The sequence below is a fragment of the Melanerpes formicivorus genome, unplaced genomic scaffold, assembly GCF_026170545.1.
Source record: "Melanerpes formicivorus ecotype bairdi unplaced genomic scaffold, bMelFor1.0.p_v2 SCAF_6, whole genome shotgun sequence".
In the NCBI taxonomy this organism is placed as follows: domain Eukaryota; kingdom Metazoa; phylum Chordata; class Aves; order Piciformes; family Picidae; genus Melanerpes; species Melanerpes formicivorus.
Genome location: NW_027142358.1, coordinates 723,257 through 737,891, shown reverse-complemented (window position 1 = coordinate 737,891; position 14,635 = coordinate 723,257). Strand labels below are relative to the sequence as shown.

At 40.7% G+C, this 14,635-nt stretch overlaps 1 protein-coding gene and 1 long non-coding RNA gene across 5 annotated transcripts in view; one reads left to right on the top strand and one right to left on the bottom strand.

The window, feature by feature from the left end:
• Nucleotides 1-14,635, top strand: part of CCDC172 (coiled-coil domain containing 172) — a 62,085-nt gene that overhangs the window by 37,412 nt on the left and 10,038 nt on the right. For 2 of the 3 annotated variants that reach the window (XM_068139298.1, XM_068139296.1), the window contains exons 3-6: nucleotides 2,917-3,033; nucleotides 5,908-6,073; nucleotides 8,143-8,244; nucleotides 9,591-9,693. In XM_068139298.1, coding sequence (XP_067995399.1) covers nucleotides 2,917-3,033; nucleotides 5,908-6,073; nucleotides 8,143-8,244; nucleotides 9,591-9,693 — 488 coding nt within the window. The remainder of the gene's footprint in view (nucleotides 1-2,916; nucleotides 3,034-5,907; nucleotides 6,074-8,142; nucleotides 8,245-9,590; nucleotides 9,694-14,635) is intronic. The other variant, XM_068139297.1, reaches the window with a different exon arrangement.
• On the bottom strand, nucleotides 10,393-14,005 carry LOC137441677 (uncharacterized). 2 transcript variants are annotated; one of them, XR_010987473.1, is made up of 3 exons: nucleotides 13,325-14,005; nucleotides 12,568-12,675; nucleotides 10,393-10,762 (listed from the first exon to the last, which is right to left on the bottom strand). It is a non-coding gene; the product is annotated as an uncharacterized lncRNA (long non-coding RNA). The 2 variants fall into 2 exon arrangements; XR_010987472.1 differs by having other exon boundaries at nucleotides 10,393-10,747.

The window sequence follows — 14,635 nt, the reverse complement described above, 5'->3', positions numbered from 1 at the left end:
GTTGCACTGCACGGGGTTATTGTGGCCAATGTGTAGAACCTGGCACTTAGATGTGTCATAGATACAGAAAACAAACAAACCGGGAAAATGCATTTCAATCAGACTGTATTTGGGTTTAAAAATAATACAGGCATCAAAATGATTTAAAATAATTGCTTTTTCTGTGCAGGAATTAAGGTTATATATGTGTACAGCAGTTAACATAGTTCAAGTAATATTAAATAATGCTGTTCAACTACTGCTGTTCAATTTGTCCAGCACCAAATAACTGCAGTTCTCAATATGCATAAATACCCAAGTGCATGCATGCACAGCAGCTTATGCCTGACCAAGCAGATAAAGCTGAGTTCAAAAGTGTTTTGACATCTATTTCACAGAGACTGCCTGTGGTCAATCAAAGATTCCTAGGAAATGCTTTTTCTTTTCTGTCTTCTGTCCTGTAAAATCAGGTAGCATGTAATTAGAAGCCAAATGATAGCATTTGGCTTTTCAAGGTTCAATGATCCCTTTAAAAAAAATCCAAAAACCATCTGTTGCAAATGCATTTTACAGTTGGAGACACTGCACTGCTGCTAGTCATATTCAGCCATATAAATACCGTGATATAAGACCATCAAATCTCTTTGAATTGATGTGTAATGTAAATATTCCTGAGGCAAGCACTTCCTGGACACTTAGCATGCTGGACATATCAAGGATAAGGGAAAAATATATGGTCCTTTCCAACTCTCACACTCTAGTCGTAGGGCATTTGATTCCACTATCTTCCTCCTTTTTTTTTTTTGTTTGTTTTTGATCAGAAACACTTCATCTAAACCCTCCCCAAAATCATCTACATTATTTAATTTTACAGTTTTTACCTATGTGACATCACTCTCATTTGGTCTTTCCTCCTCCTGTACACGCAGTCATATGTCAGCCTGACTACACAATTTATTCCCTGATACTTACCCTATGCTTTTACAGTCTGTGGCCAATTCTGATAACTTTACTTTCCCTAACTGTTCTGAGTATTATAGTTGGAGTTATTTTCTTGACCTCTTTTTCTCCATTTCACCACATGAATGAATTTTATCCTTCAAGACTCTTCAACACTTAGCTGTTCCCTATTTTTCTGCTGTTATAGTTTATCCTATCATGTGTCTTAACTCGGGTTAGACAACCTAGAAAGTTAAGAATAACTCTTCAGTAAATGTTAAAAATGCAGTGGTTGAACAGCATGCCCTCATACAGTCATAGAACCAACCAGGTTGGAAAAGACCTCAGAGATCATCAAGTCCAACCTTTTACCTATTACCTAACACCTCATGACAACTAAACCATGGCTTCAAGTGCCACATACAATCCTATTTTGAACACCTCCAGTGATGGTGACTCCACCACCTCCCTGGGCAGCACATCCCAATGGCCAGTTACTCTTTCTGGAAAGAACTTTGCCCTCACCTCCAGCCTAAACTTCCCCTGGCACAGCTTGAGACTGTCAAAGAACTATTTATTAAAATTAATGAAACTAGAACTTGAATAGAAACTTGGTGCTTGGCAGAGGGGTGGGGGTTATGGTCGGATGGTCTTTAGCCAATGAGTTAATTTCCATTACACTTCCTTGGCTAAGAATTCCAGAAAAATATAAGCATATTCCTCCTTCCTTCACACAAGTGAGGGTAGCATAACAGAGTTGATGCATACAGCCATTCAGTCAGAACAATGATGTTGGAGCCCTATCCTTCTGATATTGTTGTCTGAAGAAAAGGACTTGGGCTTGCTGGTGGATGAGAATCTCAGCATGAGCCACCGGTGTGCACTTGCAGCCCAGAAAGCCAATCACGTCCTGGGCTGCATCAAGAGAAGCATAGCCAGCAGGTTGCGGGAAGTGTTTAACAATGTGAGCAGGTCGAGGGAGGTGATTCTCCCCCACTGCTCTGTTCTGTACTCCACACCTGGAGTACTGCATCTAGTTCTGGAGCCCCTATCACAGGAAGGACTTGGACATGCTGAGTATGTACAGAGAAGGGCCACGAGATGAGCAGAGGGCTGGAGCTCCTCTCCTATGAGGACAGACTGAGGGCTGTTGTCTGGAGAAGAGAAGGCTTCAAGGAGACCTAATTGTGGTCTTCTGGTATCTTAAGGGGGCCTACAAGAAAGCTGGGAAGGGACTTTTTAGGGTGTCAGGTAATGATAGGACTAAGGGGGATGGAAAAAAAAGTAGAAATGGATAGATTGAGATTGGATGTTAGGAAGAAGTTCTTCCCCTTGAGGGTGGTGAGACACTAGAACAGGTTGCCCTTGGAGGTGGTAGAAGCCTCATCCCCGGATTTTTTTAAGGCCAGGCTGGATGTGACTCTGAGAGACCTGCTCTAGTGTGAGGTGTCCCTGCCCATGGCAGGGAGGTTGGAACTGGATGATCCTTGAGGTCCCTTCCAACCCTAACAATTCTGTGATTTTTATGATTCTGTGATTTGGTACATGATGATCTTTATGCCATTAGAGGAAGGACACTTTTATGCTATGTAGAAGATCCCATGTGATTAATATCTTTCTTGGGTTTAACCTGAAAATAAATGCTCCTACACTGAGCAGACTTTTAAACACCAGTTTAGATAAATGGACCAGCACTAAGTGTGTCTTATAAGAAAAGCTTTTCAGAAGCTGGACCTGACACTTAGGGACATGGCTTAGTGTTGACCCTTCAGTGCTGGGTCAAGGGTTGGACTGGATAATCTTTGAGGTCTCTTCCAACCTGATGTGATATTGGATTATTGGGGCAAAAAAGGCTGTTATGCTTTTGCTATCCAGCAGCTATGCCAGCTGTGTTTTAGCTTGACCAAGATCTTTGTGTGCAATATCAAAGTAGATGAAATAATGAAACAATAACCTCACCTCATAACTTTTTGTTGTTTGTTTTTTTTCTCTTTGAAGGTTCAACATCTGTCTGAGAAACAGCTCTCCCTAGAAACTCTGAAGAAACGTGAAGACAGCCTAGAAAAACAGAAAGCTGAACTTATGACTCAAAAAAGTAGTCTTCTTAAAATTTTGGTATGTTTCCAGCTATGTTATTCAGGCAACTCTTTTACACTCTGTGAGGGTAGTCAGCTTTAAAATTTGAAGATGGGGAAGAAGGAATGTTTTTAAATATGGAAAGGGTTTTAGTTTTTCTTTTTCTTTTCTTTTAAATCTAGAATACTGAATGGAAATGTAGCTGAACTCTCATTTTTTGTTTAATCCATGATTTAAGGTAGTGTATGCTGCAGTTTGTCTGCAAAGTTGATTTAACACGCTTGACTTCGTTTTCTCCTTGTTGAATGCCTGAACTCCAATGCTGACAATTTCCTTTGCAAAAGAAAACTAGGAAAGTCTCACCTTAAACTGAACTGCCTCCTCCACAATAAAACGTATTGGTAAGGACCAAAGAAAAAATTCAGGAAAGCCAGCACCACATTTTAGGAATCCTGGCATACACAATCTCTTTGATTCTAGACACACCGAGCCACTTCTTTTTGTCTGGAGAAGAAAAGACAGAGAGGGTTTAATAAATGTCCATAAATATCTGAGAGCTGAGGGTCAGGAAGGAAGGGTCAGCCTCTGCTCACTTGCTCCCTGGGATAGGACAAGGAGCAATGGATGTAAGCTGCAGCACAGGAGGTTCCACTTCAACACAAGGGGGAACTTCTTTACTCTGAGGGTCACAGACCACTGGAACAGGCTGCCCAGAGAGGTTGTGGAGTCTACTTCTATGGAGACTTTCAATGCCTGTCTGGATGCATTCCTCTGTGACCTGAACTAGACTGTATGGTCCTGCTCTGGCAGGGGGGTTGGACTCAATGATCTCTTTGGGTCTCTTCCAACCTGTGACTTACTGAGATCCTGTGATCCTCTTGAAAGGTAGCTACTTGCAACATACACAGACAACAAACTCTTCAGTTCTCTCTTGTGCTAAACTGGAAATTGCCTCCTCTTGCCATTATTGTGGATCCTTGAGTCTGTAGATGTAGATGCCATAAATGAGTGGTCTTCTCTGCATATGTATTTGTATATCTTCAGAGCTTAAGTTTAAATATTCAGTATGAATCACTGGAATCATAGAAAGAATTGTTAGGGTTGGAAGGGACCTGAAAGATCATCCAGTTCCAACCCCCCTGCATGGGCAAGGACACCTCACACTAGAGCATATTGCCACATCCAGCCTGGCCTTAAAAACCTCCAGGCATGAGAATTCCACCACCTCCCTGGGCAACCTGTTCCAGTGTCTCACCACCCTCATTGGGAAGAACTTCTTCCTAACATCCAATCTGAATCTACCCATTTCTAGTTTTGTTCCATTCCCCCTAGTCCTATCACTACCTGACACCCTAAAAAGTCCCTCAACAGCTTTCTTGCAGATCCCCTAAAGATACTGGAAAGCCACAATTAGGTCTCCTTGGAGCATTCTCTTCTCCAGACTGAACAGCCCCAACTCCCTCAGTCTGTCCTCATAGGAGAGGAACTCCAGCCCTCTGATCATCCTTGTGGCTCTTCTCTGGACATGGTCCAGCACTTCCAGGTCCTTCCCGTAATAGGGGCTCCAGAACTGGATGCAGTGCTCCAGAGAGGAGTAGACTGGGATAATCACCTCCCTTGACTTATTAGTATTACCCCTAAATCTTTAGGCAGATATCCTTTTCATTACATTATATTTCTTCAGCATTCAAAGTATTCCCATTCCTAAGTATAGAAAGGAAGAAAGAAAAATAAATATATATCACAGAGGAGTTATTTATCTATACAAAAAGAAGGGCAAAGTTGCTTTTAATTGTGACCAGTTGCATTTGATATACAGGTCACAATTTATTTCCTCCTATACATAGGAGTTATTTAATTTAGCAATCAGTTGAGATTTTTAAAAGCCAATTTAATTTAATATTGCTTTTCTCTTTAGTGTACTTTTTTTTTCCAGAAAATTAAACCATGACTTCCTATCAACTATAGCTTTCCTGTTAGCTACTGTAGGTGTTGAAGTAAGTCTGCCTTGTGCAGAGGAATAAACTCCAACTTTATTTCATTTAATAACAGCCTGAAAAATAATAGCTGCCATACTATGCTACTGGTTTTAAACAAAACTTTCTACTGATTTCAATGAAGAGCTGGCCAGAAAAACTGCTGGTGCAAGTCACACAATGTAATGATTTTTAAAATGTTTTATTATTAAGAATATATCCTTTAGGGGGGAAAAAATAGGTTAAACCAGCAGACAAAATGAGAGAACTGCAGACCATTTTGAGAGATACTTGAGATACTTGAACGTATCCAGAGAAGGGCAATGAGGTTGGTGAGAGGTCTCGAGCACAGCCCCATGAAGAGAGGCTGAGGGAGCTGGGGTTGTTTAGCCTGGAGAAGAGGAAGCTCAGAGGAGACCTTATTGCTCTCTACAACTACCTGAAGGGAGGCTGGAGCCAGATGGGGGTTGGTCTCTTCTCCCAGGCAACCAGCACCAGAACAAGAGGACACAGTCTCAAGCTGCACCAGGGGAAGTTTAGGCTGCAGGTGAGGAGAAAGTTCTTTCCAGAAAGAGTAATTGGCCATTGGAATGTGCTGCCCAGGGAGGTTGTGGAGTCACCTGGAGGTGTTCAAAAAAGGATTGGATGTGGCACTTGGAGCCATGGTTTAGTTGTCATGAGGTGTTAGGTATTAGGTAATAGGTTGGACTTGATGATCTCTGAGGTCTTTTCCAACCTGGTTGATTCTATGATGTATAATTCTATGCTTCTATGATTTTCATGTTCTCATAAGTCAGGATAAGTAAATATACTACCATTATACTCCAAGTTTAAGGATAAACAGCAACAATGTGTTTCATTCTGCCTAGTTTATTAAAGATTCTTTTTGGGTTTTTTTCCCCACATTCAATTTTTCCTTTTTTTTCTTTTCCCTCAGGCAGATACAAAGAGAAAAATGACCGAAGAGGAAGATAACTTTACTAGAGAATTAACAGAGTTTAACAATGAGTATGGACTAACAAGTAATAGAGATCTTCTGGTTAAAAAAAAGGTCAAGGCTGAATTAAATGAATTAGAGACCGAGGCAGCTCTGTTGAAAAATGGTAAGCCTCACATTAAACTATTTTATCTTGTAATATCAGGGAAGAAATACAAATCACTGAAATATAGCTGTGCAAAACAATAATTTTAATTTCATTCCTGTGCTATCTGGAACTTCCTCTTATCACTAAACTGAAAGAGTGTGGTCTGACATAGCACACTACACAAGAATAATTAAAGGCCCTCCTATCTTCTTCAGTCCTTTCTGACTATGAGCACTTTAAGAAGAAGCAAACCTGCAGAAGTGACTCCCGGTGTCTAATGTCAAGCAGCACAGAGGTGCACTATGGTACATAAGTGTACTCTATTAGGTTTGGACTGATTGTAGTCACCTACAGTTGAGCTATGTACATTTCCTTTGCTTCAAAAAAATTATATACACAGATAACTTGTAGGACAAGTGTTCTACTGCCACAACATAACTTTGTCTTTGAGTTAAGATACAGAATATGTGATTTTTCTAGAACAGAGAGTCAGACTGAAAAGCACTCACTCAGCAAGGAAATAGGAGTCATCATGGATTGTAAGCTGAACATGAGGCAATGACATCAGACTGCCAACACCATACTGAGATATAAACATAATTCTGACCTCTATGACATGCAAAATAATCCTTCACTCTATTTAGGGCAGTTGAGCTCTTAGCTGGCGTACCACGCATCCACTTTTGGATGTTACACTTCAAGAACAAATGTGGACCAGCTGGAGAGAAGCCACATGGAACCAGTGAGAGTGATCAGAGATCTGGAGAACATAAGAAGGCAAAACATTAAAGAATTTGGGTTATTTAACCTATGAAGGAAAAGGCTGATAGAGGATGGATATCAGTCTTTCAATTATGAAAAGATTTTGTAAAAAATGAACTTCTTATATTTTCCATATCTATAGTGAACTGAGTAAGAAGTAACAAGTTTAAGGCACAGTAAGGAAAAGTCGGGATGGCTGTTTAGAAGTCTGTCTAAGAACAGTGAAGAACTGAAATACTCTGCCTTAGGAGATTCCATTACCAAAGGAATTAGCAGCCTTCTGTCAAAAGCCATTAAAACCAGGTTAGACAAGCATCTGTCAGAAATCACAGAGGTACAGCTGATACTGCCTTCAGGAGGAGAAAGGCAGTGGATGACCCCTTAAAGTCTTTTCCAGTGTCTTGATTCTATGATCCATCAAGCACCAGCACTTTGAATTAATTATAGTTATCATAAAGTTACTGCAATACAACTGTTCATTTGGGTTTGTAGTTGGTGGTACCTTCTGTAATTTCTTGGCCCAGAAAATACCAAAAACAACCACCAAAACAAAACAAGCACACACACACACACACACACACACCCCAAACCCAAAAGGTCTCTGTTGGAGCACTTGTTAAGTTTCATGATAATTTTTACATATTCATGCAGATCTGATCAGTCAAATGATCATTAGGATATGAAACATGACCAACATTCCTCTCTAGGTTCAGTTGCTGTCTTGATTCCATCCTTTCACATTGGACCTTGTCTGTCTTTCTGTCTGCTATGGTCCTGACCACCCTGGCAACACTAAAGAGAAATGTTTAAGTAACTCCTAAGAAGAAAATTATGTAAGGACCTCCAGTTGTGAGGGAAACACTAACAATTAAATCCAGATGCTTTCAATGATCAGCTTCAAATGTCCATGACACTAAACAAAATATAGATTATTTTTTTCAGTCCTGCTGAGAGGTGATTGTTTACTGCCTATTCAATAAGTCACCTCCTCTTATAGCTGAAGTAACTCTAAAGCAAAACATTCTTTTTATGCACAGCCAAGAAAATATGTCAGAGATCTGAATAGCATTGAAAATAAGTAATAATATTAAAAATAAGTAGTAATATTAAAAATAGCATTTTCATTCACAGTTATGAATACACTGCCTAATGAATTTCCCTTGAAATGGGGTTTACATAACTGATCTTAGTTGATTTTAAGGTTCTTTTGGGGCAGCTGAAGACTGGTAGAAGTAGTCAAGAATAGTGAATTCAGATTATATCATGAAGATTAAATCTGCAGTAAACTTTAATTCAAAATATACTTGGTTTTTTTCCCCCCTTAGAAATGGAATCAATGGAACACAAAAATGTTCAGTTCAATGCACTCCAGCTTCAGAAGAATGAATTAAAGCAGGATTTGTGTACGCTCCAAAGTGAACTCAAAGGTATGCTTGATAACCACCTGTTATGATACTTACTTGTGACTTGAAAAATGCCTCTGAAAAACCTCTTCTGTCATTTTTCTCAAGAAAAAGAAATCATAGAAAAATGATTTTAATGTATTTTATGTTACATCATACATCATTTTTAAGCATGTTTATAACAAATATGTATTTCAGTGAGACTTACTTTAAATGCCAGTGATACTGAGTCTACAGATTTTCTGAATCACAAACTATAAACATGAAAAAGAAAGAAATTTGTACTTTTGCTGCTAAGTCAGATATTTAAATAGGGAATTTAGTGTTTCAATGTGCACATAAATCAACAAATTTTGGTCAAACCCCCTTAGCCCATAATCAAAGAATATCACTAGAATTCAAGTGTTTAACAAGCAAAATGGCTTGGACTGATAAAAAGACAGACGTGGCCTTGGCACTATATATCTGAGATGTAAATTCATCTATCCTCTCTTTACTGATATTTGGTGCTCATGTATGAAAATCTGTGCATAAAAAAAGAGAAGACTACACCCAAAGCTGGGAGGAACATGTTGAATATATAGGAAATCCCTATAAAAGAAAAAAAAAAATCCAGAAGGAACCAAGAAAGGCTCTGTGTGATCACAAGCAATAGGGATGATTTTGAAATCTGGATTAAAAAAAAAAGGAAAACCTAGAATTGGTTTAGTAACTTTTTTACAGAATCACAGAATTGTCAGGGTTGGAAGGGACCTCAAGGATCATCTAGTTCCAACCCCCCTGCCATGGGCAGGGACACTTTCCGCTACATCAGGTTGCCCAGAGCCCCATCCAACCTGGCCTTAAAAACTTCCAGGGATGAGGCTTCTACCACCTCCCTGGACAACCTGTGCCAGTGTCTCACCACCCTCATGGGGAAGAACTTCTTCCTAACATCCAATCTGAATCTCCCCTCCTCTAGCTTGGATACATTCCCCCCAGTCCCATCACTCCCTGACACCCTAATAAGTCCCTCCCCAGCTTTCCTGAAGGCCCCTTTCAGATACTGGAAGGCCACAATAAGGTCTCCTCAGAGCCTTCTTTTCTCCAAATTGTTTACAAATGTGTAAACACCATGGCACAGTAAGAGAGCTAAGAAAGGCTGGGAATGTGGTCATAAATTGTTTGAAAATAGGAGTGACATTTTCCAGGAGATTGCAATGTGCCTAGCAATCACAATAATAAGAGAATTCATGTTCTTTATTCAGATGCCTCTAGCCTACAAACAGTTTCCTGAAGTATTAGAAAAAGATATATTTAGAGAATCTGGGAAGTCTTTGAGTATGGATGATTAACACACATTTATTATGTAACTGTAATTTTGTGTTTAGACCTTGAGAAAGTAATCAGGGAGGCTGCAAAAATGACAAAAGATTTAGAAACAGAAAAAGTCCAAGTTGCTGAAAAACCTCAGACTGATCCTGAATGTTTGAGGTAAGACTCTCACGTTGGTAAGCTCCTACGTTTAGTTTTAGGCCTAGTAGCTGTGGCAATGACTGTTTTACCTTTCCTGTACGACATGACTCTGAAATCAGAGCAGTCTTTCATTTTTGTTACAGAATATGCATTCCCAACCTTTCATCCTTACATGCATGCTCCAATGAACTGGAAGTCAGCCAAACTTGGAGGCAGAGCAGATGACTGCTCTTTGGGGGGGCAGACCAGTTCTTAAATTTTTGTAGAAATAGCAGTGGCACAGAGTGCTGATGAACTACCCAGTGCTAAACCTACTCCTGCTGACTGGCTGCACAACCTTCCTCAGAGTGACTGCCGTGAGATGAATCAGCCACAGTAATTTCACTGCGTCACCTGGGCCTTGTATTGGTTCTGCTAACTGAAGACTTCTTTTCTCTATGATCTCTACCATTAGTTCCAGTTTGCCTTCTAATTAAGCTAGTTCAGAACAAAATTCTAATGATTTAGCAGTGACAGAAGACCCTGTGCAGTATCCCTTAATAGTGAATATTGCTTCACAGGAACTGAGTGGTAATGACTCATATCTTTTCAGCTTGCTTAAATGTCACATTTATATTTTCACTATAGAGGAAATAATGTAATGTTTTCAGCAACAGCAAAAAAAAAAAAAACACCTTCCAATGCAGGAAGCCCTAGAGCACAGAATTAACTCCCTTTTTTTCCTGTTTTATGGTGTTGCAGATGACAGAACTTGTAGATATTATAACTACCTGAAGGGAGGTTGTAGCCAGGTGGAGGTTGATCTGTTCTCCCAGGCAACCAGCAACAGAATGAGGGGACACAGTCTCAAGTTGTGCCAGATGGGGTTCAGGCTGGATATTAGGAGCAAGTTCTTCACAGAGAGAGTGATCTGGCATTGGAATTGGGTTGTGGAGTCACTATCCCTGGAGATCTTCAAGAAGAGCCTGGATGAGACACTTAGTGCCATGGTCTAGTTGATTGGATGGGGCTCGGTGATAGGTTGGACTGGATGATCTTGGAGGTCTCTTCCAACCTGGTTGATTCTATGATTCTATATACAACAAATCTTTAAGTGAGAATAAAAAAGATCTTCTAGAAAGCTAGACCAAAAACTTCTCTGATAGGTATTGTTAGGGACAACACAACTTTTGTTAGCATCACTTTCTCTTTCTCTATACATTTTTGAGTTTTAGGCAAAACCACAACTTTTGTTACCATCACTTTTTTCTTTCCCTATACATTTTTGAGTATTAGATCAAAAAAACAAAGTTGGTGAGGGGCTTGGAACACAAGATCTATGAGGAGAGACTGAGGGAGCTGGGGTTGCTTAGCCTGGAGAAGAGGAGGCTCAGGGGTTACCTTATTGCTCTCTACAACTACCTGAAGGGAGGTTGTGGACAGGCAGAGGTTGGTCTCTTCTCCCAGGCAACCAGTACCAGAACAAGAGGACACAGTCTCAGGCTGCACCAGGGGAGGTTTAGGCTGGAGGTTAGGAGGAAGTTTTACACAGAGAGAGTGATTGCCCATTGGAATGGGCTGCCCAATGAGGTGGTGAAGTCGCCATCACTGGAGGTGTTCAGGAGGAGACTTGATAGGGTGCTTGGTTGCATGGTTTAGTTGATTAGGTGGTGTTGGATGATAGGTTGGATGCGATGATCCTGAAGGTCTCTTCCAACCTGGTCTGGTATTCTATTCTATTCTATTCTATTCTATTCTATTCTATTCTATTCTATTCTATTCTATTCTATTCTATTCCCAACTTTTGTTACCATCACTTTTGCTTTCCCTATATATTTTTTAGTATTAGACCAAAAAAAAAAACCAACTTTTGTTACCATCCCTTTTTGCTTTCCCTATACATTTTTGAGTTTTATGGGGAAAAAAAAAAGTTGGTGGTTTGTGTTTTTGTTTTTTTCTCCCTGAAAACTTTCAACAGAACAATAAAATTTTGCAGGGAACCCTGAGCATTTTTCCTGAATGATGGTTTGGTAATGGCCCATTTTTTTCTGCTGAATGCTGTTCTTTGAAAGGAAATGATATATCAGCCTTCTTACTAACTCTTCTCAAACTCTTACATGCAGTTGAGACGTGGCCAAAATTCCCTCAGCACAAAACATTAATTAGCTCATGATTCTGCATACAGTGGCGAAAACTTTGCATTCAAACAGATAAGTAGAAGACACAGTGTAAATAATAATAACAGCAGCAGCTCTGTGAGACAGCATGTGTTAATTCACCCTTTTACATTATTTATTCCATCATGATATATTAGGTTCTGTGATACATGAGGTTGTCAGCTTCCTTCTAAATAACATACTTCCCTTGGAGTGGTTTACTGCCATGATGCCACTTAATATTCAAATTGGTGTAATTAGTTTTCTGTAACAGGTTTCCTGTGCATAAGGTAGAGCAGTGGCAAACATTATGTTGCTAATCCCCATTTCTGCCACTGATTGCTATGAGATCCTAGGCAAATCATTCAAACCCATGTCTGACTGCCTGTCCACATAGTGAAATTAACTCACAGCCCTGTGAAACGATACTTCAGCTTCATCTGAGTGGAAAACACAACATCATCTGTGACCAAAGCAAGAAGGCTGATGAGATATTTTTATTTTATGAAATGCCTCATTTTATAGTCAACATAAGTTTGCATTATTTGCATGTAGTGCAAAATAGGAAGTGCTCCTACTGCTATTTCTTCTGTCATAAAAAGAAAGTGCTCCTTGAGGTGTAATAGTGTCTTGAAGAGATTTTCTTTCCATTGAAATATTATTTCATTTCAGATACTGCATAAAATTTAGGACAGATTTGCTTAGATCACATCAGAAATGCTCAATGCTTTATGTAGTTCTGAATAAATTAACTCACATGCCAGAAGCAACATAGCTATGGTACCATACTTCCATTTCTGTTCCTCAGTAGAGTCAAGCAGGCAAAATTCATTTGTTCATTTATCCACTTCTCTATGTCATAGTGCTGTGATAGTAAGGTTTGGGATAATTCTAAACAAACTCATAGAACTCCATCAACTCTCTTTTCCCTTCCCTTCCCTTCCCTTCCCTTCCCTTCCCTTCCCTTCCCTTCCCTTCCCTTCCCTTCCCTTCCCTTCCCTTCCCTTCCCTTCCCTTCCCTTCCCTTCCCTTCCCTTCCCTTCCCTTCCCTTCCCTTCCCTTCCCTTCCCTTCCCTTCCCTTCCCTTCCCTTCCTTTCCCTTCCCTTCCCTTCCTTTCCCTTCCCTTCCCTTCCCTTCCCTTCCCTTCCCTTCCCTTCCCTTCCCTTCCCTTCCCTTCCCTTCCCTTCCCTTCCCTTCCCTTCCCTTCCCTTCCCTTCCCTTCCCTTCCCTTCCCTTCCCTTCCCTTCCCTTCCCTTCCCTTCCCTTCCCTTCCCTTCCCTTCCCTTCCCTTCCCTTCCCTTCCCTTCCCTTCCCTTCCCCCTTCCCCCTTCCCCCTTCCCCTTTTCCTTCCCCTTCCTATTCCCCTTCCACTTCCTATTCCCCTTCCACTTCCCCTTCCTCTCTCATCACCTCTTAGGTCAGACTACAGATTTAAGAGACTGGAAGGGAAATTGAAGTATTATATGCTGTGCTATAAATGGTGCAGTATATAAATAGTCCCCCCAAAAGGTACCTGATTATCCTGTAGTACCTACAAGGAGGCCTTCAAGAAGGTGGAGCCAGATTCTTCACAATGCTGTACAGTGGGAGAACAAAAGGGGGGAAAAGCAGAAGTTGAAACAAGAGAGGTTCAGGATGAATTCAACAAAAAATATCTTTATTGTGTTGATACTACAGCAAACAAAAAAATTACCCATGGTTTTCATCCTCAAATGGACAGGATAAAAGCCCTGAGTAACCTGGTCTGACCTTGTAGATGACCCTGCTTTGAGAAGGACATTGGGCTAGATGTCACCTTGATGTCTTTTCCAGTCTGAACTATCACATGAACCAATTATCATTATAGATTGCATCAGCCATAGATCAATATATATGCACTGTCTTGTGCCTACATTGCTAAGAGGCAGCAGCACCTGCACCAAACCAGTCCTCTCCACACTGCCTAGCATTTGGTGGCATCATATCTGCTCTGGCCCCTTCATAGTGTCTCCATGACATTAAAATATATCATGTATATACATATCTTGTCCATGAAATACATTAAGGAGTTATATTCGACACAGCAGAATGCTGGTTCAAAATGGCAATACCTAGCCTGTGTGTTGCATGCCCTATGATATCACAGGATCAACCAGGTTGGAGAAGACCTCCAAGATCATCAAGTCCAACCAATCACTCAACCCTAACAAATCAACTAGACCATGGCACTAAGTGCCACATCCAGCCTTTTGTTAAACACCTCCAGGGACATTCACCCCACTATCACCCTGGGCAGCCCATTCCAATGGGCAATCTCTCTGTCTGTGAAGAACTTCTTTCTAAGTTCAAGCCTAAACTTCCCCCTGTGCAGCTTGAGACTGTCTCCTCTTGTTCTGTTGCTGGTTGCCTGGAAGAAGAGACCACAGAAGTTCTTGAGGGACCATAGCTGCTGCAGCAGGGCCCATGCTGGTGCAGTCCATGCCAATAATCTCTCTAGTGAGGATCTGTGAGTGAACTGTCCTGTCCGCTTCTCTGGGTGCCTCTGAAGGGAATCTGAGAATAAGGAAGAATTCATATAATATCAGTGAGAAGAACTAAAGTACCAGGCACTGAGTGCAAACCAGGAAGCCTCTCCTGGCAGTATAGATGCACCTTTGGTACTTGCAAAGGACCTTTTTCAGTACTCTTGCATATGCTAGTGAATATCTTACAGGGGTTAGTTTTGGTCATGTTAAAATCAGCGTGGTTGAGCCTTCTCTGAGAAACATCCCTGTTTGGCCTAACAAGGTGTGTATTTTCACCCACAAAGTGCCTATTGCAAGAATACAGTTGCATTTTTAATGAC